Genomic DNA, 24,121 nt, shown 5'->3' with positions numbered 1-24,121 from the left:
ATGTCATCACTCCCATGTCCCCAGTGGCTTCCACTAACTTCCCTACTCTTGACCAGCGTCCCTTCTGGCCATGACGTGCCCTGTCACAACCCACCTACTTTTTTTCCTGACGAATGTTAAACGCGCCAAGATATAATTCCGAATCGTTAAACGAGACGTGACGTAACATGAGTGAGACAAATTACATAATTAACACCAGTAAATGCATCACCAGAATGCCAAGCGTCTTTGCAATTTCCATTTTTGCCACCAATTTTGACCAATTTCACAAATCCCGTATATTTACGTGGTTTAGACGAGCCACCTTTTTCGTGGGAAATGTGTACATTGTACCAGGAAAGCGATAAAGGACGGATCAGGTGCCTACGCGCTGGGTGTTTGCATCACATTGCCACCGATAGCTGCTCACTCTTAAAGCGAGCCGGGTACCACCACCACACATCCGAAATCCAAGTCAACATTTTGTCTTACATTCAATCACACACCTGAAACCCAACTGGCTGTCTTATGCGTTGAATGCCCATTGTGCAGTCATCATGCGTAGGCAAGGGCAGCTCTCCCTCACGAACATGTCACGGCCTTGTCTCCCACATTCCTCTGGCATCACAACAACGTAACCGTCAAAACTATTCACGGTTCTCCCCCGCCTGGCGACGGGATGAAATGGCACAATTCAGGGTCACAATTGTAATCAATCGATTCCTTGTTTTTGATTGTAGTGAAAGAAGAGCCTTACCAGCAGTCGCAGGAGTTATGGGTCGAGGCCGTGACACGTGACATGACTCATTTGTGGCCAAGCGGTCGAGCGGCAAGTGCCCCGCTACGCACGAGGTCAATAAAGTCCCACTTTGTGGGGAAGTCGAGCGATTTTTCTGTGGGAGAGACCCCGACCAGAGGAGTGTGGAATTTCTACCACTGGCTGCACAGGGTTGTAAACCGGGGAGACCAGCACCAATGCCTGAACTTACAATTGAGCAAGAAATCGCGCTGGGTTTTGGACTTCTACACAGATAAAATAAACGCATGCGCATCGCCAGTGTGGCAATCGAAGAAACCGGTGCATCATTATGGGCCTCGCCATTTACATTACACGAGTAGCAGTTGTGCGTTAGCCCATACATGGTGATGAAACTAGAATCAATGCTGCAAAAACAAGTGTCAAAGGCATGCTTTGGAGTTCACCACATGCACACGTGGGCAGCTACATCGTGAGGATGACAAGGCAGCACAGTAACATACATTGTACTGTAACTTCCAAGCCTTCAGATCCATACTCCCTGGCCTTCACCAACCCACCCACACTGACCAGCACAACGTACGCTCAAGTAACCCACACAGGTGTGGGGAGGCCCTCATCCAGCGGTGGATTGAGGGTGGTATTATTTGAAGCTGGAGCTTTCTGACCCACCCCCTACAGGACGTCTGTGAAAAAGATTCTAACGATTGCGACAACAATTAAACAATAATCTCAATTTCCTGGTTTGACAGAGCTGAACCCAACCAAGCATGGCTGTTGATATTTTTGGCACGGTAACACAATAGAAGGTATCTGATGTTCGGTTTGCCGCTGTTAATGTAGTCGCACACTTCCCAGTAATTGGACATTCAGTCTGGCACCACGCTGCTCAAGATTAAACTCCCACTCAAAAAAATTTGCATTTCCGGCCACCCTTTAGCACTTCAAATACACCTTTGAATTTCTGATTTGCCTTGCGAAAAAGCAAGCACATTACAACAATGCACTTCCCCAATCACCATTTTACAGGCATTCCATCAAGTGAATGACGCCAAGGGTTTAAGGAGCATTGGAATATCCACTCAACGAGCGACGGTCAGAGTGAGATTCAGCTCCGTAGTGCATAGTGACGCGATGCATTATGACGGGTTCGAGCCGGTGACACACGGCCCAGCGGTAGCACGTTTGCCTCTTGCTGTAGCGGCTCGAACACAAAAGGCCGCCCTGGTTATTACTTGGGACGGTGGTGGTGGTGTGCAAACCGTGAAAAAATCACGCCGACTGCTTCACGGTGAATGTTTCGTGGCATCCGAAATGAGTCGGCCATTGTGTCGGCGTCACGGTCGAAATTTGTACAAATTTGGAAATAGCCTCAAATGACTCGATTGGGATCGGTACATCGCAACACTGCCCCCTAAGGGTGAAACTGCTGCAGACGTCTATGAAATAGCACCGTCGTAATAGCCTTGCCATAAAAAAATGGCAACGATATCAAATGTACTAAATTATTCATTTTCATAAAGCGCAATTTAACTCCATCAAGCACGGCCATGGGCAGCGTTCCGAGGGTTAACAGCTCCATTCACTTGGCCTCTGCGAAAGGTGAGCGCATGCCAAACAAAGGTAAAACGTGCAAATGTCGTTGGAGATTGCACCGGCGCTGTTGAGCCGGTTAAACCAGCTACTGTATCAAAAGCATCAATGGGGGCTTAAAGGTTGCCTTATTAAGGAAGAAATACAAAGACACAAGACTTGTTTTTCACTCTCGTTTCTACTCAAAAAGAGCACGACTACGCTCCCAACTGCTCCATGAATCGTTGGGGTGACGCTCGGCGGCACTGGCAGTTTCTCAGCCAGTGGCGGTGGGAATTCCACGTTGCTATGGCAGGAACCGCCGTCTCCACGGGGCAACCATTGTTGACTTCCCACCGGAGACCACGGGGCTGACACGAACACACGGTTGGATGCAAAGAGACGACTTCGCCATCCGGGGCCGTTGCTGTGCCTCTACCAAACCACGTTGCGTCTCCCCCTGCTTCTCCCTCCTCAATAAAATTGCGCCGATGGACACGTCCTGGGAAACGCAGCTTGCGGTTCAAACGACACAACCACGGCCAACAAAACGAGTGACATAATTGTACCCACATGCACAAATTGCGTGTATTTATGACGCACACGCGGCGTGTCCGTGCGGGGCACACTTCAAAGGTCGGCGAGCGCACCGACGGTGTTAGCCGCTCAAAACAGACAAAAGCATCGCCAAGTCCCTTTGGGTGATGCCGCATTCAGCGAACACAGACGCAGGGTCCGCTGACAGCCGGTGGTCAAAACAGGGGTTTTGTAGCTTTGGTGGCACATCGGTGAAAAAAAAATGCAAGCATTTTGTGCGGAAAAAGCGAGTGATTAATTTCGTACCGCCCATCTGCTTTTTTTTTTACAGCTGGGCAAACCACCACGGCCACACTGCGCCTGGCGCTTACGCAGCCGACCGAGTACCTATGACTTGTACAGCAAAAGCACGCAAGGCCGCTCGCTCTTGCCTGCGACGCCTGGCAACAGGCAGTGACGGGCCCACAGTCAGCCTAGAACGAAACCTCTCTCACGGTCCAGCGCGCACACACGCAGGGCACACACGCACTCACGTGCCAGCCAGGGAAGGGAGCGGAAAGTGGGCAGAGGAGCAGCAACATCCAAAGGTGGCAGAGGGAGTAAAATGAAAGAAAAGCTGCGTTCTACAGCATCCTCTCTCTCCCCTTCCCTTCTACAGCTGCTGCAGTGCCATATGATTCTGCCACTAAGGGCACTGCCCTTGCACAGAGGGGATGACTCAACTCGAACACGCTTAACCAAGCCGAACACACCCCCCCCCCCCGACTCTACACGCCCCCTAAACTACCCTCTCGTAGCCCCCCCACCCACAACTCCTACCATCATTTATTTTCTCAACGCTCCACACACACACAGCAACAGCAGCAGCATTCCCAACTACCCTCTCCCCCCCCAGAGCCAGTCACATGCAAATAATTAAAAAGCCTGCGGTGTCCATGTGTGTCCACCCCAGGAAGTTTATTTTGAGGACTATTTATCAGCCGCTATTGGCCAGCGGAATGAAGCCACGGTCAGTCGCCCATTCCCAGCTGTCAACTCAAACAGTCGCTTATTTGAGTCGTAGAGGACACCACGTTTCCGCATGGAACCGATTCCAGAGTACGCCAATGTCCAAGCAAGCCCAGCGCCGCGTTTGCCCTTCAGCGGGCCCGTCTCGGCTGCCCAGAGAGAAGCCCGCGTGAATGAGAAGAATGCAACGCGCCCAGGCGGAGGCGTGGAGCAAAACAATAACCACCACCCCCCTCCTCCTCCTCCTCGCCGCTCCGCCCGCGTGCGCAGCGGGGCCCAGTCCACGAGGCGAGACCCCACGGGCTCGCAGGGAGGGCCCAGCTGGCCACCCACCGTCTCAACGCATATGGAGGGGGGGGGGCAGCTCCGGTGGCAAAGAATTATTGCCCGACCGAATGGCCTTATCGCGGTCGGCAAATCGAGATAAACGCGGCACGTCGGCGGGGGGTGGGAGCAGTTCCACCAATGCCGTCCAAACCCAGCCGTTCTTTTTTTGGTGCCCTTCCCGTTCGCCTTCATAACCGCGCGACAAACGAGAGCTGTACAAAACGAGCCGGCACCGCGGACGCAAACGACATGGGCCACCACGACCACCACCACCCGGTCACACCTTACCTCTAAGAGGTCCTCCAAAACGTACGCTTCCATTTCGGCTAATTCCACCATGGTGACAGCCAGTCTGCCATGTTTCCCCCCGTCCCTGCGTTTCGCTTGCGGGCGGCCAAGGCGAGCAACGTGACCGAGTCAGTCAGCAGGGCGCTACCATGTGGGGCACGTGGGCAGGGGTGTGCCATGCGGCCGGAAGTGAGCGAGAAACTCGAGCTGGACTGCTCCATTCTCGAGGGAGTCTATATCCCTGGCCTTTGTTGGACCGTACCACGTCGGCGAGACAAAAGGGGAGGGCGGTGGAAGGCGAAGAAAAAATGAAAGAAAAACCCTTGTGATTATCCCGTGGTTTTGATCATCTCACGGCGGCTTCTTTTAGTCGTGAACGGAATTAGCCATGATGCTCGGGCTCCTGAAAACCGAAAATGAACACCGCTGCTCAACCAAAGAACATCGATATGCAGTGTTTGCTACAAAACAACACGTGGAATGTTTCAAGTTACGGGACAAATGGTTCTATGCAATAGCACATTAGCCACCACCTCATGTAAAATGTATACGTATCTACAATTTAAATGGGCAACTCAAAGACGCTATATACACAAGGGATAAACAATGAGGACTTGCAGCAATTTAACCGGGACACGGTGCGTGACATGGACCTCCAGCCTTGCCGGACAGACAAGGCAGTCTTCAAGCAGTGGACTGAAAATGGCTCACGTCTCACTCAAAATTGCAATCGCCAAAAAAAACCCATTTATACTGGAGGCTAAAACTAAGCTACATATTAATAGATTACATTTACGTGAATAAACTGCAGCTAAACACGATAACAGCCATTTACCAACATCCAAAAACGACACCTACACAGTCGTCTTATCACTCTGATATCGCTACGACCATGGTTACGCCACCCATGTTGAGAACTGTCTACACTGTGCTCAACAAACACTGCAGGTCACAGCAACTCGCTCAGTCAACCACCCACCACACTGCAGGTCACAACAACTCCCATCACCCACCCACTCAACACACTGCAGGTCACAACAACTCACCCACTCACCAGGTGACAACTCACCCACTCCCGTTAACCACTCACCACACTGTAGGTCACACCAACTCACCCACTCCCATCACCCACTCACCACACTGTAGGTCACACCAACTCACCCACTCACCACACTGCAGGTCACAACAACTCACCTACTCCCATCACCCACTCACCACACTGTAGGTCACACCAACTCACCCACTCCCATCACCCACTCACCACACTGTAGGTCACACCAACTCACCCACTACCATCACCCACTCACCACACTGCAGGTCACAACTCACCCACTACCGTCACCCACTCACCACACTGCAGGTCACAACAACTCACCCACTACCGTCACCCACTCACCACACAGCAGGTCACACCAACTCACCCACTCCCGTCACCCACTCACCACACAGCAGGTCACACCAACTCACCCACTCACCACACTGCAGGTCACCACAACTCACCCACTCCCGTCACCCACTCACCACACTGTAGGTTATAACTCACCCACTCCCGTCACCCACTCACCACACTGTAGGTCACACCAACTCACCCACTCCCGTCACCCACTCACCACACTGCAGGTCACACCAACTCACCCACTCCCATCACCCACTCACCACACTGCAGGTCACAACAACTCACCCACTCCCGTCACCCACTCACCACACTGTAGGTCACAACTCACCCACTCCCGTCACCCACTCACCACACTGTAGGTCACAACTCACCCACTCACCACACTGCAGGTCACAACAACTCCCCCACTCCCATCACCCACTCACCACACTGCAGGTCACAACAACTCCCCCACTCCCATCACCCACTCACCACACAGCAGGTCACAACTCACCCACTACCGTCACCCACTCACCACACAGCAGGTCACACCAACTCACCCACTACCGTCACCCACTCACCACACTGTAGGTCACCACAACTCACCCACTACCGTCACCCACTCACCACACTGCAGGTCACAACAACTCACCCACTCCTGTCACCCACTCACCACACTGCAGGTCACAACTCACCCACTCACCACACTACAGGTCACAACAACTCACCCACTCCATCACCCACTCACCACACTGCAGGTTATAACGCTTCTCTTTCTGCTTCTTCCCTCGCACTGCTCCACTCCGGAATTCCCTCCTCCCACCGTCTATTTTCCCAACCTCTTATAATAACCTTGCTCAAATCAAGACGAGCGTTAAACTCTTGATAGTGCTGGCTACTTGCCACTTTGGGCTTTTGGGCCTGTGCTCGGCAACTGTGCTAAACAATTTGAATGTCTTACGGCACATACACAGTAGTTTATGCTGTGTGGACACTAACAGAAACAAAAGCATCTGTCCCATCGACTGACAGAGGAGACTCTGCAGCACAATTTGCCTGACCAAACAGATGTGGCTCTAATCTGCTCGGTGCGGCCTGTGAAAGGGCTCAAGGACTGGCAACGTTCATCAAGAGTCGGCTACAGCGCGTTGCAGCCACCCCCGACATTTCCCCACATTGGTTGTGCTTCCCCCATTAAGTGCATGCTCTCATAACCATGCGAGCCAGGGTCATGTGATGTGCACACTACTCCCTCCAGCGGATTGATGTAACCTTGACATCTACCGCATCGCCAGTGAACCTACTTTAACGCCAGTGAGCCTACTTTAACGTGAAGGGCACCTAATTTATATTTTAAGGTGCCCAAGAGTAAATACTATGTCTTAACAAAGCTCCTCTATTTCCACAAAGAGATAATTTTGCCTAATTAAACCTTCATGTTATCTGTATGGCTTTTCATATTACACAACATAAACCAAAGAAGTAAAACGGCTTGTTTAATGCCACCAAAACAAACAGAATATTTGAAGAAAATTCTGGAACACAACACTCCAATGCTGCGGACAAAAGTCAAAGTGAATTCCAGCTGAAATGAGCATCGAGGTAATGGTGCTCATCTCCTATTTACGTCTCTGAACCAGTGGGGGAAATTCCCCCATTCCTATGGATTGGGTGAGTCCATCCATAGCACAAACCGCGAAAGGGCACCCCACAGTCGGGAACTGAACCCAAGCTCAAGCGTAACCACCGCACCGCCCTGCCGTACAGTACAAACCGAAAGACTGCCAAAAATATTCTACTACAAGGCCATACGAGCCGGCGGTCTCTTTTACAATACAACACGAAGTTCAGCATATTGTATTACACTCACAGAGTGGAGAGGATGAATCAAGGCATAGTAAGCCTGAACATAAACGCACCTGTGCACAAAAACACACACGTTTGTGAACGTTACCGTGGATCACATTTTCAGTGAAAACTTGCCAGTCTTCCTCACCACTAAACCCAGCAAAATCCCCAAGGTGACGTGTTTCAGCCATTTTTTTTTCAGATGCGAATCTTCCCAATGCGTGCTATCGCTCGATCCATATAGCGCGAGTGGGAACAGGCCCCGTTATTTCACCGAGCGGCTACCACAATGTATTGTCTGAAAGAGACATTCTAAGAGCAAACATGTGTCAAAAGGTTCAACGTATCAACGCCGACAATACCAGCTTCGTTGTGGTTATCAGGTGAGGTGGAAAGGCTCAGAAATTCCATCTCATGGGTTAATGTTTATGCTGATAAGGATTCCAAGAAGAGTGGTCAAACGCCACCAGGTGGAATTTCAGAGGATTCCTCTAATATTCGCTGTCAGCCCATTACTCGCTGCCTGCCCAGCATTACGCACCACCGGACCAAAGACCAATGGCAGAGCACAATTCACGCACAGATTCCTCCACCAATGCTAAGGACTGTGTACCAGACACTGCGTTCAACCACCACCACACTGCAGGTCACAACACTTCTCTTTCCGATTATCTCACATTGCTCCACTTTTAAATTCACTCCCATTGTTTCTCGTCTCAAGCTCTTATGATAACCTCGCTCAATTCAAGGACCGTGTTAACAGTCATCTTTTGCAACGTTTCTCGTGCTGAGAGTGCCGCTTTCTTGCTGGCCGCTGGGCATTGTGGGCCTTGGGCCTGTGCTCAGCTACCACGCAAAAAAAGATAAACTGTTGACTGTGGAAGCGAGCGCACAAACACGTCAATCCCAATGCCCGCCTGCTCCTTTGAGGAACAGGCCACAGAAGTGGCTGGAACTTTTTTTGAATAGCTCATCAACTACATGTCTGTACATGTTAATTTGCACAAACCTCCGACCGAAATATTTACTAGGAGTAAGAAAACAAGTGGGGGCACATTTCTTATTTATCCTGCAATTTAAACATATTTTACCTGCTCGGTCGCATCTGTAAGCTTACAGGGCACACATACGGCTCTTCAGTTTTACTCCTGATCAAATCACCAAAAATGCAGCCGATAGTCAGATCCTGAAAGCTAAGCGGAATTGAACATGGTTCATACTTGGATAGATGACCAGCATGCACACCTGATTGCCATAGGCATCTGGGGCCTGTGCTACAATGTGAGCAACAGGGCAGTGCAGCACAATCTAAAGTTGTACCGTACTTATGTCTCATCATCTATGCTCCACATCTTCACCAAACCGCACTGAACATTGTGGTGATGGTTAAACTATCTTCTAGAACCGCATAGGAATGGGGAGGCTCTCTCTCATCCAGCAGTAGAATGACAGGAGAGTGGTGTGTACACAGCTCTTCAGAACATATGTTCGTTTGTGGTTCACTGCCAAAAAGTTTGGTTGAGAGTTATTTTCCTAAAATAAAGGTGTGCCGTTGACAATATTCAGAAAAACCCCAATAACTGAACTGAAAGCCTAACCAAAATCTAAACCCTAACCCTAAACTCCAACACCAAACCCTAAAACCTGGGACACTTCTGAAAAATGAGATGTTCCATTTGAAAGGTATTTTTCAGAGCAAATGTTTTAATAAAAATATGAAACTATAAAGATAACAAGATGCAAGTGGCAGGGTGGCGCAGTGGTAACAGTCGCGCTGCACAGCAAGACTTCCTTGGGTTCAATTCCCGACTCGGGCGCCTTCCTGTGTGTGTGTGTGTTCTCTCCCTGCTCTGCATGGGTTTCCTCCGGGTTCTCTGGTTTCTTCAATTGGCTAAAAAATAGCAACAAAAATACATAACAATCGCACAGAATAACAGGCATTGGTACAAACACCCTCAATGCTGAAAAATCGCCTGCAAATTACTCAATTGGGATTACACAGCAGCAACATCGCCCACTCCTGCAAAAACTTGGCCGAAACTTCCTGAGAAATAGGGTCTTTAGACCGGGATTTTCCCGAGTTAACAAGCAGGATCACAATCATAATAATACCTGTGTGGGTTACGCAAGTCAACGACACAACGCAGGCAACCCGCACGCTTTTGGTAACTTCTGCTGGTGTTCTTTCACGGTAACATCAGCAGGCCTGCCGCACACTCTCAAAAGCCTTTTCACTTGTTACCGAAACCTTTGGCTTTTGTGTTCCCCCTCCCTGGGCAAACGCCGCACGCCTTATGGTAATGAGGTCAGCTTGTCAGCCTCATGCACACATACACGGTGATGCCTAACCAGGCCATGGCTAGAGACAACCGAGGGTTTCACGATTCAGCAGGGGGGGCCCCCCCCCCTCCCAGGCCCATGCTTGTTCTGTGCGCTTGCGGACAAAAAAAACTCCACGCCCGTCGTGCCGTTGCAAACACCCTACATGTTTTATTTCAACCAGCCAAATTGCGATCGGCGAACGCATCCAACTCATCCACTCGGTGGAAAGCCGGGAGGGGAGTCCAAAAAAACCACGCAACGCGCCCAACGAAACGGCTCGTTACGGCGGCTTTACAACGGTTACTCTCGCCGCAAAGTGTTTCACTGGCAAAACAAGTTAATGGCAAACTTGAAAGTGAAATACGGTGAGAACATCTAAAATGAGAAACATGTGGCACGGTGCAAAGTGCATTTATTTTTCGATTTAAAGCTTTCGTGACTGCAGGGATTCATCTTCTTGGTTCTTTCGGTAAAGTCACGTAGAATGGAAATAATAATAATAAAATAATATAAATTTCGATTTAAAGCTTTCGTGACTGCAGGGATTCATCTTCTTGGTTCTTTCGGTAAAGTCACGTAAAAGGGAAATAATAAAATAATAAAAATAAAACATAATAAAATAATTCTCACAACGTCGTGAGAATTATTTTATTATGTTTAATTTTATTATTTTATTATTTCCATTCTACGTGACTTTACCGAAAGAACCAAGAAGATGCATTTATTTTGTCTAACCCGACATTGCTGTGTATGAACGTGCATGTACAGCTCTCTTGGGAATCCACTGCTAGATGAGGGTCCTCCACATTGCTCTGCGGGTCACTAGGGTTCTTTGATCTGAGTAGCACATATCCAGGCTTAACCCTGCTTGAGCATCTGACGACATGGGGCTCAATCCAGATGATTTGATCATTGGCTGTGTACTGTAATAGAGTTCTGCAATCATAAGCCAATTCCCCAGCACTGTCTACATACAGCAACCACGGTAATTAAACGTTTGCTGGTCAAGTTGCGTTTCATCCATCGGCATCGATTCTTACACACTCACGATCCATGCTCCAGATTGTGCATCTCAGAATAAACGGCTCATGCTTCATGCTAATTATATTTAAATTGTACACTCATGTTCCTTGAGGATAACAGAAGACAATAAAATAATTCTTAGACCTAATCATAACCCCGAAATTACGACAATTAATCTAATCGCAAACACGGATGAAATCTTTAACGGAGTGGAGTAGTGGCGAATTAATTAGCGTGCCGAGCTATGAACCTGAAACCAGAGTTTGATTCCGGGCCATGGCTACCATCCATTGAGATATGTCCAAACCAACGTCCCATACTCTTTGGTTCTTTCGGTAAAGTCGCGTAGGTGAAAGTAAATTTTTGTAATAATTATAGTTTTTTGTTTTAAATAATAATTATTTAAAAAATATTTTTTATATTTTATTTTCACCTACGTGACTTTACCCAAAGAACCAAAGAGTATGGATCCTTGCAGTCACAAAAACTTCAAATCTAGAATCAACGTCCCACACTTCGTCACGAACCGATACTAACCAGTGTGGGCACCCAGGCCTGGATCAGACATCACACGCAACTGACGTGAGCTGTCGTTGGGAATCAACTCAGGTCAGCTGGCTCAAAGCATTGTATGCCAAACACCGAGCCACCGCTCCACCGAAACGTATGTAGAACTTCTTTCGCACCCTACGTAGCCAAAAGTGCTAACACCGATGGTCTATACCGACGGCTCTAGCCAGTAGCCCCAGGCTCGTTTGAAATCCTTGCATCAGGCAGCACACGATTGGCAATGGGATTACAGACGAGACTCCAGGATGCTGCCGTGGTGTAAGGGTGAGCAACACTGGAATTGAAATCTAGGTTACTGGTTCGATTCCATCTCCTGGGCACGGCGGTTGAAACAATGGGACAGGTTTGCTCAAATCTCCCCTCCTCACCCCCCACCACAGCCTCTGTACAGCCAGCAGTGTAAATGGGTTCACCAAATCTGCAGGTCGCGTATGGTGGGGTAAAATATGGGTAGGCCCAGCCTCTGCCAACGTCTTATCAACGTGGAAAAGTAGACCAAATACCCTCTAGAGTTTACGCTGTTGTGCGGTCCTTCGGCCAGCAGTGGCATAAGCATTTTTTCATAATTCTGCTCATTTACCCAGACAAGCCTCACCGAGTCTCATGACTCTTTTTCTGGATGGTCCTGCCAAGTTTTTTGCAGTCAGGGGCGATGATTGCTGCGAATAATCCCAATTGAATAATTTCAGGGGTAAATGATAAAAAAAATTGGGAAAATTTGGACCTCAACGCCGGCACACAATCATCCACTCTTGCCAATCACATGACGGGATCTTTTAAAGTTCACTAGGAAGCAGACGGGGCGTATTTTTAAGGCTCGCGGCATTAACCAGGGCGGCCACTGGACTCAAACCATGAACAACAGCAACAAGCGGGGAACGCGCTACCACTGGCTCACGTTACTGCCTAATAAAGGGGCTGCACCTTTATCTTTCAGAGGCTCAAACTGCCCCTTGCAGACCGAATAAAACGCTATGAAAGCTGCACGTTGCAAATGCTGATTTCAGCAGAAAAAATGAGACCGTCACACTTTTGATGCCAGTCGTGCGCCAAGGTAATCGGCACGAGTGGGAAGATACTAGGGGATGGAGAGAAATCCCTGTCAACGCACACCTTTGATCGAATATCAAGAGAGAAGTCCCGGCAATTAAGGAAGTGGGCTAACAGAAGGGCGATGGCATTCCGTTCACAGGGGAATTATCTTTAAAAAACTGGCAAGGTGTTCTGTGCAGCTGAATTTCTTTTTTTAGCAAAAATCCCAGCGCATTGACTGCTCTTAGGCGGTGTCAACGTGTCCTTACCACCGACGGCAAATACATTTTGCCTGAATGCAATCCAAGCTGAGATCATCCGCCCCATCGGATGGCAGAAACCGTACAAGCCACTGCAATCAGCGGCATTCTGCCTAGAAAGGTCAAAAGTCAGAGCTTCATGACATGTGTTTGTCGCATGGTGGACAGCCATTCAAGCGCTGTCCAGTGTGAGCCCTGCCTTGCTTCCGAGATCTGATGGGATGTATGGATGCGTGAAGAACTTCGTTCGCACCGTACGTAGCCAACCGTGGTAATTGCAGGTGATAATTTGATGCAACATTTCGAATTTTTTTAGACCATTGCCGATTTTTTTCCTTCACATTTTCGTGAGATTTCCCGATGTGCAGTGCAAGATGCCTCCGTGTCGACGACTGTGCCATCACCCGATGCCGCGTGACTCCACTCACGATGGGTGAGCACACAAAGTGGTGCACATCAGTGGCACTCCCGGTTTTTTTGTATAAAAACAAAAACAAAATCGGGATCATCTGAAATTTGGTATCTCGGCCTGAATTTGGGATTTTCCCGGTTAATGCAAAAACCCGGGAACGCATCGTGTTGCATAGAGCTCGTGTGGAGATATTCATTTGGCTGAGTGGCAGTGGTTAGGTGCCATCTACTCACAAGCAGAAAGGTGGCAAAGCTTGAATTCTCGCGAGGGGTCGACTCAGCTCTTCACCGCAATGGAGACAGTAACACTTTGCGGAAGGCGATCAGAAGTCTTCCTATAAATTAACGCGGATCTGCCATGGGAACGTGGAATTTCCACCAACGTTGTAAACAAGAGAAACGTGACTCTCTCATGATTTGAGGAATAAAACTCACTTTTTAATTTTGCTGTGGACGGCATAAACGTTGGGGGGGGGGGGGGGAGGGGGGGGTTTGTCTGCCGTGGCATTCAAGTATTTCCTCGAAGCACTTCAAGAAAATGTATCAACTGTCTTCCATTCGACTTACAAGTTACAACATCAACATGCAAAACTATTTCGAAGGGAAGTGCCTCAGTTATGAATTGAACTGGGCCGAAACTAAAGATGAGATTTCACTATCTCTGGGGAGTATCCAGAATACTACGGTACGGTTATAAAAACAAACACACACGCACTGACATTCACCGACACGCACATAACCAGACCACAGTGGGCTTCCATCCTCACCCTGGAGATGTCAACAGCAACAAAATGTTGGCTTATTTTTTTAAAGGAGGGCACAACTTTAAATTAAATTTCTTATTATATAGCTAAAAGCTTTATATTATTATGCACCTATGCTGTGAGTCTCAGGGTTTCCCGACAACTGTAATCAGAAAAAGCCTTTAAAGTCAAATTAAGGCTCGTCATTAAAAGTGCCCGAGTGATGTCAACGAGATGACGATGTAATGAAACACAAATTATGGTGCTGGACAGCCCACGAAACAGAGCCTAGATTGGCGTCTACAAGATAACGGGCATGTGGCCGTGTCCGACAACAACGGGAACAACTCAAGGCAGTGCGACAAAGGAATGCCAAAATGTTGTCTCGGGGCAGACACCGTCTGCGAGACGCATGCTCGTACCGGCCGCCGCTCGGCAGTGCGCGACGCGCGTGTGCCAACGGTAAGCCTCCGTGCCTCCAGATTTAGCCGCACAACTATTCTTAGGAGGCCCCGAGACTCTGCTCACTCTCCCGTGCGATGTCCCTCACAGAGGGCATTCAATCGAGCGCGCTGGGTGCACGCATCGGCCGCTGTAGAATCACCGTGCAAGTCGTATCCGAGAATCACCGCAGAGAAAACTGCCGACAATTATCGCGGAGAATCGCGATTAGGAGGACGTGAGCTCTGGGCCACTTTATTTGCTATCTACTCGAATGCTAGTGCGATCGCTGGTGAACAGTAGGTGATGTGACGATGCTTCGATCCTGGTCACTGCTGCAAATGACAATATCCTGGTCTCAAGTTAGGTTACGCAAAATAAACTTTATTTATACATTAATGTTGAGTGTAAATCGTCTGTGGCCAAACAACACCAGAATGCACGCAATCTTTTCAGGTCGCTGCCACGGGGGGCCATGCCATCGGCAGAGGGCAGTGCAGCGGCAAAACGCATGCTCAAATGTCTCCAATCCCCCACCTTCACCAAACCACACTGGCCAGCAAGGTGAAGTACAGTCAAATAACCCATAAGTGGTGACAGTCACTGAAACAACGCTGCTAAGGAAGGCCAGGGAAAACAATGTTGAACTGTTTTCCTGTCTCTCGATGGCTCAAGAAGCCAAGCACAGTGAAATGTTGTGATCAGAAGGGATGGAGGAAAACTTGATCCATGGACCTGAAATTGGGCAGAGAAGCTGAATGTAAGAAAACCTAATAAGGTTAGGGTATGTGCATCAAATGGCTTCTGTAAGATTAGTAATTTTCCTACTCATGCAGGATAAGTAAAAAAAAAAGTAATCTTTAAACAGTTGCTGACTACAGACCCAAAGGCCTAAAACGTTAAGCAGCCAGCAAGAAACAGCAATCTCACCGTTGGAATAAGTGTGAACACGTTACTTGAATTGAGGAAAAGTTAAGAGCTTGGGAAAAGAGACGATGGGAGAACATTCCAAAGCCAGACAGTGCAAGGGGAGAATCAGAAAGAGAACCATTGTAATCTGCAGTGTGGTGGGCGAGTGAGTGATTGAGTGGGAGAGTATGTGGGTGGTTGAGTGGGTAGATGGGTGAGTGGGTGGATGAGTGAGTGGGTAGATGAGTGTGTGTTGTTGTGACCTGCAGTGTGGTGGTTGAACATAGTGTGGATGAGATGACGCAGTCAGTGTCTGGTAGACTGAGTCAACAAGGGACGAATAAGCAAGTGACGATCACAGGGAAAGAACTCATGGCTGTAGCGATACAGAAGTGACTGCCCACCGGTGAGCAAGTGACAGTAGTGAAGAATTGAGTTCTGAATCAATCCACATAAATCACGTGACCACTGCAGCCACTACATTCATGACATGTTAATAAAGGAATTGATTCTTGATATGAATCGTGGCAATTTAAATTGCCGACGGTGATGTTGAAGGCAGTAGTCACGTGAGATTTGATTGTTCCGCACGTGCACGTTGATCCTCAAACACTCCCTGTTCATTTGCGTTCTCTTACGTAAACATAACCTTAGGAGATGCACAAAACTTGATGCACACTTTTAAAAAACGGCAACTCATATTAAAAAGCTTCCAGAGTTTCATCTTCTTGGTTCTTTCGGTAAAGTCACGTAGAATGGAAATAATAAAATAATAAAAATAAAACATCATAAAATAATTCTCACGACGTTTCGGCCACAACGCAAGCAGCCGTCCTCAGGTGGAGAACAGGTCTGTCGAGAAGACAGAGTCTGACTGTCGTGAGAATTATTTTATTATGTTTTATTTTTATTATTTTATTATTTCCATTCTACGTGACTTTACCGAAAGAACCAAGAAGATGAATCCCTGCAGTCACGAAAGCTTTAAATCGAAATCTTCCAGCGTTTGTTGACTGCGGTCTCCTGCTCTAGTTGTGTTCATTATCGCCGGAGGAAAATTGTGACATTGCACCAGAAGAATCGTTTAACAGGTGCATTGCCACACGACGTGGCCTTTTCTTTGTGCCAATACCACTTCCCTGCACGCCTCCCAGCAATATGCAGGGGACTGATCACCCCATTGAAAATTGACGAAAAATTTTGACTTTTGCTATCTCCACTTATCGATAACCAGAAAATGCATACCAACATTATCGCAGGAGATCTACACGCCAAAAAGGATGGTCATCTACTCCACTACGAAACACTAAAAAATGGACGTGCTTACATTTGTATTCGCATGTTTGTCACTACTGCCAACTGCTGAAACTGGTTTTGCACCCTCGTTTATGGACCCCTATCTTTTTTTCCATTTCACGCATGCGTCGCTCAGATTCGCACGCACCGTTTACCTATGACCAAGTCACACAGTCCGCCCGACCCTATTCGATTAGGGAAGCAAACCCTAATCGCTACGTTGTCCCCACCTGAAGAAGGACGCTTGTCTTGCGCCCGAAACGTCGCGATTTAATTTAGTTGTTTTCTTTTATTTTATTTTTTACCTACGTGACTTTACCGAAAAACCCAAAGAGTAAGGAAACCAGAGTTGAGCCTGGGTATTGTTTGGATGGGCAACCACAAATTTACAAACAGGTTGTTATAAGGCTGGTGGGCAGCAGAGGGCAGTGCAGGAATAAATACACTGTTGTTGTTCTACACTTCTATGCTTTCACACCTATGCGCACTGCGTTAACCAACCCACACATACCAGCATGTTAAAGCATGGTCCAATAACCCTCACGATCCACACACCATACACAGAGGTAGTCCCTTTAAGCAGCAGTGAATTAGCATAAGGGCAGTAACATGCTCACATGTACAGTTTGGGTTTTGTATTTTACATAACCATACCATGACAATGTGTAATTAACACCACTTGGTTCGGGGCCATCAGTGGAGATGAGCACTGCCTTATGTTCAGGTGCACAGGGTGAAAACACTTCACTTGTTGGGCGCCGCCGTGGCAAGATGTGCAGGAGCTCGTGGGTTCGATCCCGACTTTGACGCCTGCTGTACATTTAGAATTTGCATGTTCTCCCCGTGGTCACGTGGAATTTTACCCGGGTCCTCCGGTTTTTCCTTCACATTGATAATCAACATACGCTTAAGAGTATTTTGTCTGCTACAAATGTCCACGTGACAAGCTACTTCGTTGAGCTATCATTTGTGGCCAGGTCGCTTCTAAAGAATAACTTTCTAGCTCAGTAGGTCTTACCTGGTGAAATAAATAGTTTCTAAATCGTTTTAATAAGGAGATGCTTGTGTGCCATTAACTCTATTCACAAGTGAAAAAGGAACACGAGGTATTTCGCTTGGTTCAGTATTGGGTCATGCAGAATAAGCCCTGCTTACAGTCATGCGCGTGCTTGACTGTGAACTTTCAGTGCAGGAAGAGGAATGAAACTTTCTTCACGATAAGTCACCGAAAACAGCAGGGACTCGTGGCCATTTAGATGTGGAAAAGAGACTACAAGTTAGTAAGGGGAAAAACACACTGTAAGATGTCAATATGCAAAGTACAGTTTATTCACGCAGAGCATCTTACACGCAGTTTCACTCGTCACATTTTTTTTCAAGGTTATGTAAATAAACTGTACGTGCTGCTGTTTCGTTTGCAGCCTTACGCGCTGCTCTTTTGACCGCGTAACTTTATCATGACCAAACAGAATAAAAAGTGAAAGCTAACGTAAAAGAAAAGAAAAATTTCGCACAAAATTTTCAACGAACAGCCAAAAGTGACCGCGTGGGCTTAGGGGTCATGGCACTAAGCTGCCAACAATGTCATCTCAGGCTCGAATTTGAGTAACCAGCTGAGATTAAGCCGTGTATTCAAGTGTAGCAAGGTGATAATATCGGATGTCACCACTGACTAGACAAAAAACGTGGCATTGCAATTGGATTTGATTAATTTGGATTAATCCAACTTCAGGATGTAACGTTGAAGTTTCTGAAATGTGAAAATATTTGCAAGTCATTACAAAGTAAGCACCTAATGCAGATAGAGAAACGAAGAAGACGGAGAGGCCTACTAAAGTATTTACAAATGCAATGCCGAGGAGGCGTCATCTTCCATTACCTGAAACTGTGTGGTGCAGTTTTATCTATATAGCTCTGGATGGAAATCTCCACACCATGACACGATTTCAAGAGCACATTTATAATTAGAGGGGGGGGGGGGGGGGGGAGGCAAATAAAGTATCGGCTTCATAGTCACATAAGTGCAGCCATCATTAACCAATGTAAATGTGAAGTAGTGCAATGCACGTATTTAATGTGGCAGTGCCGGTCATTTAACACACACACTACTAGGCAATCAGTGCTGCGGATTACTGAAAATGTTGTCAGATAAGTGCTATGGAATATAGACAGTAAAACACTTGAGGGTCTGCAAAGCAGCAATGACAGTGGTTTTTCTAAATGTGAATAGGCAGAAATGCCTCAAATGATACGTTTAGACTCGCATGTGGCAAGTAATGTCTGATTGAAAGAGATGGGAATACGATTAGGGATGTCTTTACCATACCTTTAAAAGGCTTGAAAGTTGTAGAAGTAACACTCTGATCAGGGGAGTACCTGGAAAAATGTTGGGTCAATGATTTCCATGAGAAGAGCAATAGTTGGGCAGTGATGAGGAGAGGAAAGGGCGTATGTTTATATCTGCTGCAGCAGGGATGGTCTATCATGCTTCTCTTAACATGCACAAATAAGATTGGAATAATTGACCCGAGGCAGGAAAGACATCCTGAGAAAGTGTGAGTATGAATACTCGCGAGAGGGAACACACCCAGAGGTAAACCACGCACAACAATTACTTTCAACAAATCCAATGGACCTTACAAGTACTTTGCACTCATGTAGACCAGCCACCTCTTTCAGCATGTCAAGTGTTAGGGTTAGAACTGGGAAAATAATTATTTTTGGAGAGGATTTCAAACTTATTTTGCAAATGGGCTCATTACTGTTTAACACTTTCTGTGATATCCATAATCAAGTTTTTTTTGGGCTAGATTGCGTAAATATAAATCCTTGAATTGTAAATGTTGTGGGTTTACTCTCAAACACACCGGTGTGCTGAACTAGTAACGAAATGGCATGTTTTGTTTACGTGACAAACCTTACTAATTGGCTGCATCGGGTGGTGGCGGGTTTAACGACAAAATTTATATTTAAGCAATCTAACCCAAAACACCCCTATTATGGGCTCATTACTGTGGATTACTTGTATGGCAACATGCGTGGCTTTGCAGTTCATCCAGCTTGATATGCAGTTTTTTGATATATACAAAGGCAGCTTACATCTGGCAAGCAATTGCCTCCATTAATTGGTTACACCCTTTGAGAGACACAGCAACCTTGTTATCAATCTTGATTTGAAGCTTTCGTGACTACAAGAATCCATTACTCTTTGGTTCTTTCGGTAAAGTCACGTAGGTAGAAAAAATAATAGATCACGACATTTCGATCGCAACAAAACAAGCGACCATCTTCAGGTGAAAACGGACACCTCAGGTGAAAACGGACACCTGAAGACGGTCGCTTGTTGTTGCGATCGAAACGTCGTGATCTATTATTTTTTCTACCGACGTGACTTAACATTTCCCACTCAATCATTTAGACAGTGGGCAATTCTTATTAATTTCTCCCCCAGAAAGTCTACTCAATTGGCTCTAGGTCCAGTAAGTGCTCTTGGGCTATAAAGGATGCAGAGAATTGTTCGTCCACTTCAAGATATTCTGCGTTAATGGCTGGGCTAAAATAACCACAGACCAAGCAGCTCGAGTGCATCTCCACTCACCTGCACCGCCGCACCATGTTGCTCTCACCTGTGCCGTCTGGCTTACGACTGGAACACCACCCTCAATCATGGCACAGCTGACGCAACTGCACTCACACGCACGGCTATCTACACGTCAGACTATTCACATGCTATGCATGTGTAAAAAAAATCCATTTAGAGGTAAAACTACATCACCATTATGTGACCATTTCCGTTTCATGTTAGAAACACCTTTAACCCAGATGTAAATTGGCACCGACTGTGTAAGTCTATTTGGTGCACTAATGATTTTATCCTAAAAAGAGACAACATTTAATCACGCGTCATAATGAGTGTTGTAAGTAAATCATGTTTTAGATTTTGAAATGTAATGGGGAATTGTATTTTTAAAACTTTCCATACAACATTCACTTGAAATCCTAGTTATGATGACTCTTCAAAGTTGTCCTGCACCTGGAATTAAACCAGTATCGTTAACACTGCTAATTTAGGCAGACACATGGGCCCTCATCAGCTCGTTTGGACGCAGATTAATACATGAATGGCAAGACCATCTGGTAAGTACTTTGGCCTAGCAGTCTAAATCGGAATTCCTAAGCCTCATCTTCGTTACCTTCAGTTGTCGCCAACTTTGTACAACACGATAGGTGCTCACAAATCCTTAAAGCACTTACGGGTAAACCGCAATAAAGTGGGAGGGGGGGGGCTATACATGAGCACGGCGTGAAAAAACAAGAATGTCTGCGTACACACCGTACTGTATTTACATTGTAAAAAAAGATGGTGCGTTGCTTGCTCACCGTGCGGATGTTGTGAGATTACAACCAGTGCACGGGTGGCAAAGAGCGTGTTTACGCACACACACATCGTGAACGTGTGTCCAAAAACACCGCAACTTCACGGGGTGAAGAGCCAGCCGGGTTCAATGTACAGCACGGTCGAGTTCTCACGCAATCGAGTTGAAGAGGTCACCAAAGGATTGGAAGCGCGTGGCGCAGTGGCTTTGGGTCGCACAATACACACCTCGAGCGAATTAGAGACATCATCCGAACTGCCTCAAACGAACCCAAGTGGAAACACCCAGCCGCTTAAGGTTCATTTTGTTCTGTGGCCACGGCGTTGCCCTCGCGCGCGAATTAACCCGAATGCTATACTCAGCACTCGCATTAATTACAGGCTTAAACCCCGTGCCATTACCAAGTTTCACGTTTACACGCTTCGCTCCCAGATAATTCCACAGCTGGAACCTGCCCGGGCGCGCAACTACACCAACACAATGGGGGCTTATCGGGTGGCGCGACGTCGCCCAGCAGCCCCCCCCCCTCCCGCCTCACCCCCCGGGGGAGTGTCCCGTTTGGCGGGCGCAACGACTAGGAAAAACGTAAGGCTTCACATTCCTGTGTAGGCCTCAAACACTTTTTTTTTCAAAGCGGCACAGCCGCGCTCACGCTCGCGACTACCGTCAACCATCACGAATGTAACGCGAGCAGAAGCAGCAGCATCGGCACCTCTGAGGCGTCGTCGTCGTCGCTGGGACCGGAGAGGCCAGCGATGAGATCTTCGCGGATGGCGGCGACCAGGGTGTGCGTCTTCTCGATCAGACCCACGGTGGCCGCCGCCGTCACGGACACGGCGGCAGTCACCGAGTCGATGTCGTCCTCGCCGAAAGCCTCGGCCATGTCGCGACTGCGCGTGCTGTTTAGCTTTTGTTTGTTGTCCCCGGTCGGGCCTAAGCTGAGCCGGGGACGCGCGGAGCGCGCACACGAGGCCGCGAAGGGGAAAAAAAGTTGCGTGACCTCTGACCTCCTCCTTCTCCACTGAGCCCCGCCCCTCGAGCCCAGCCCCTTAACCCCCCCCTCGCCCCCCCCCTTACGTAACACGCGGCCCCACGCCCACCTCGCACGTGTCACCCCGCCCCCTTCCCTCCCCCCCGCGTTTCCGTGACGTCACTTCGCGTGATACGCTAACACCCTTGGGCGTCCTCTCCTTCAGTGACGTCATCACGTACAATAGATATCCCCCTCTTAACGCATTCCCTCCCACCCCCCTGGGTTTGGCGACGTCATCACGCACGATAAGCCCCTCGTGTAACTCCGCACCGAATTGTTAGTGACGTCATCACGCACGATACGCCCGTCGTGTAACTCAGCACCGAATTGTTAGTGACGTCATCACGCACAATTCGTCCGTTCGTGTAACCGAATTGTTAGTGACGTCATCACGCACGATACGCCCCTCGTGTAAATCAGCACCGAATTGTTAGTGACGTCATCACGCACGATACGCCTGTCGTGTAACCGAGCACCGAATTGCTAGTGACGTCATCACGCACGGGATACGCCCCCCCCCCATCTCGTTTAATGTGACGTCTTCACGCACAATGCGCGTACCGCCTTTACGCGCGCGCGTTTCATGACGTCATCGCGTTGCAGGACTAGACACACGTGTAGCAGCTTCCTTGTGACGTGGCCACGCACGGGCGTGACGTCACGCGCCTCACTCCTCCAACGAGAGATATGCTAATCGATTAGAGCTGGGTGGATTCTCATTTGTGTCCGTTTTGTTGATGAAAACACGTAGGAACGCAATAGAATCGATTCTCGATCAATAGATCACGATTATAAAATAAAATCGATTTTGAGCCACGCCTTCCTTCGCCTTGTGACGTCACCGCGCGCCAAGTTCCGACACCGCCCACTTTGTAGTGACGTCACATCACCCGCTCAAAGTCAAAGTGTCGCGTTGCCAATACGGAGGCGTTCGACTCTAGATTTTAGAGGTTACAATGTGATTGTTCTCAGCGAAATCTGTAATTCCGTGAAGTCCTTTAATTTGTGAGCTTCAATGGAAGTGTTACAAAGCGCGTGTTGTCGTGCTGGGCACCGCCATTCGCCCGGTTCATCCTCCACACGTGCACAATGGCCGCGCTTGCAGCATCCTTGGCCATGTGCTCAATGCACTGCTCGATGAAGGCCACCCTCCCCAAAGGCCGCCGCTCACGATCCCGCCACGAAATCACCAACCCGCCTGCACGACACCGATTTCGTCACTCCGTCTCCCCGGGGGACGGAGTTTGCAACGCTTCGGCTGCCGTTCCTTGTTGAGTCGTTCGACGTGGGCTCCAATCACGGCCCTTTAAGTTAAATTTCGATTTAAAGCTTTCGTGACTGCAGGGATTCATCTTCTTGGTTCTTTCGGTAAAGTCACGTAGAAGGGAAGTAATAAAATAACAAAACATAATAAAATAATTCTCACGACGTTTCGGCCACAACGCAAGCAGCCGTCCTCAGGTGAAGAACATGTCTGTCGATAAGACAGAGTCTAAATGACACGTCTTAGGCTTGGAGTGTCTATTTAAGCTGTGAATGCTCTCTTCCTCCTCCCTCACAGCTTAAATAGACACTCCAAACCTAAGACGTGTCATTTAGACTCTGTCTTATCGACAGACATGTTCTTCACCTGAGGACGGCTGCTTGCGTTGTGGCCGAAACGTCGTGAGAATTATTTTTATTATGTTTTATTTTTATTATTTTATTACTTCCCTTCTACGTGACTTTACCGAAAAAACCAAGAAGATGAGGCCCTTTAAGTTGTTCTACCTCCGTGACTTTAGCGAAAGAACCAAAGAGTAGAAACCCCCACGTGGCCTCAGATTCATCGCCCCCCTCTCTCCCTCGGATGTCATTCTCAGAACGAATTCTCCCCCACGCTGCATTGGGAACTCTTCACTTTTTATTATTATTTAACTCACTCTGTTGTTGTATCCTCAAATATTGTAACTCAATTTTAACCCACTTCCCAATGTGGTATCGACTGCAAACTTGGTAAACGTATGTCATACTG

The 24,121-nt window shown here is 47.8% G+C and overlaps 1 protein-coding gene across 1 annotated transcript in view; it reads right to left on the bottom strand.

Annotated features, from left to right (window-relative positions):
* LOC133354401 (ankyrin repeat domain-containing protein 17-like) overlaps nucleotides 1–22,082 on the bottom strand; it is a 102,046-nt gene extending 79,964 nt beyond the window's left edge. The window contains 1 exon segment of the mRNA XM_061571209.1: nucleotides 21,787–22,082. Within this exon segment, the coding sequence (XP_061427193.1) occupies nucleotides 21,787–21,957 (171 nt within the window). The 5' untranslated portion in view covers nucleotides 21,958–22,082.
* Between the last annotated feature and the right edge of the window lie 2,039 nt (nucleotides 22,083–24,121).

Source organism: Lethenteron reissneri, chromosome 47 (assembly GCF_015708825.2).
Source record: "Lethenteron reissneri isolate LAM-NWPU_2019-01 chromosome 47, ASM1570882v1, whole genome shotgun sequence".
Classification (NCBI taxonomy): Eukaryota; Metazoa; Chordata; class Hyperoartia; order Petromyzontiformes; family Petromyzontidae; genus Lethenteron; species Lethenteron reissneri.
This window is presented reverse-complemented; position numbering and strand designations above follow the sequence as displayed.